Source organism: Eimeria mitis, genomic scaffold (genome assembly GCF_000499745.2).
Source record: "Eimeria mitis Houghton genomic scaffold, Emh_scaff323, whole genome shotgun sequence".
Taxonomy (NCBI): Eukaryota; Apicomplexa; class Conoidasida; order Eucoccidiorida; family Eimeriidae; genus Eimeria; species Eimeria mitis.
Genome location: NW_013571567.1, coordinates 6,178 through 6,989, shown reverse-complemented (window position 1 = coordinate 6,989; position 812 = coordinate 6,178). Strand labels below are relative to the sequence as shown.

General features: G+C 59.2%; 1 protein-coding gene across 1 annotated transcript in view; it reads right to left on the bottom strand.

Moving 5' to 3' along the window:
* Positions 1–812, bottom strand: part of EMH_0007860 (uncharacterized protein) — a gene marked incomplete at both ends in the record, with an annotated part of 5,357 nt that overhangs the window by 2,508 nt on the left and 2,037 nt on the right. Inside the window, one exon of the mRNA XM_013498155.1 lies at positions 400–600. Within this exon, the coding sequence (XP_013353609.1) occupies positions 400–600 (201 nt within the window). The remainder of the gene's footprint in view (positions 1–399; positions 601–812) is intronic.

The window sequence follows — 812 nt, the reverse complement described above, 5'->3', positions numbered from 1 at the left end:
GCAGCAGCAGCAGCAGCAGCACGGTGAGATGCGGCGCAGCCAGTGCACAGCCAAAAACCAGCAGCAGCAGAAGCAGCAGCAGCAATAGCAGCAGCAGCAGCAGCAGTAGCAGCAGCAGCAGCAGCAGCAACAGCAAAAGCAGCAAATAGAGATAGCCCTGCTACGGCTGTCGTGCATCCCACGTATTCACAGAGCAGCAGCAGCAGCAGCCGCAGAAGCAGCAGCAGCAGCAGCAGCAGCAGCAAGTCTGCCAAGAACTGGAGCACCATGAACCACAGACGCAGCAGCAACATCAGCAGCAGCAGCAGCAGCACTAGCAGCAGCAGCAGCAGCAGCAGCAGCAGCAGCAGCAGCAGCAGCAGCTGACTTGTTGTCAAGGAAGTGGTTGAGTACCCTCACGCCCTGCAGGTCTAGCTCCTGCGAAATTGCTGCTAGGAAGAATGCTGCTGCTGCTGCTGCTGCTGGAGCTCCTGCTGCAGCAGCAGCAGCAGCCTCTGCTGCAGCAGCAGCAGCAGCAGCAGCATCATCGACATCATCACCCCCCCCATTCAGCTCCTTTCCATAGTGCCCCGCCACCGCCAGCACAGCAGATCGCAGCACCTGCAGCAGCAGCAGCAGCAGCAGCAGCAGCAGCAGCAACAGCAGCAGCAGGAACAGCAATAGCAACAGCAGCAACAGCAGCTGAATTTGTCAGCAGAAGCAGCAGCAGGTGCTGCTGCAGCAGATAGCAGCAGCTGCCGCAGCGCTGTCACAGTGGAGACGCAGCAGCAACCAACGAATACTGAAAGAGCAGCAAACAGCAGCAGCAGCAG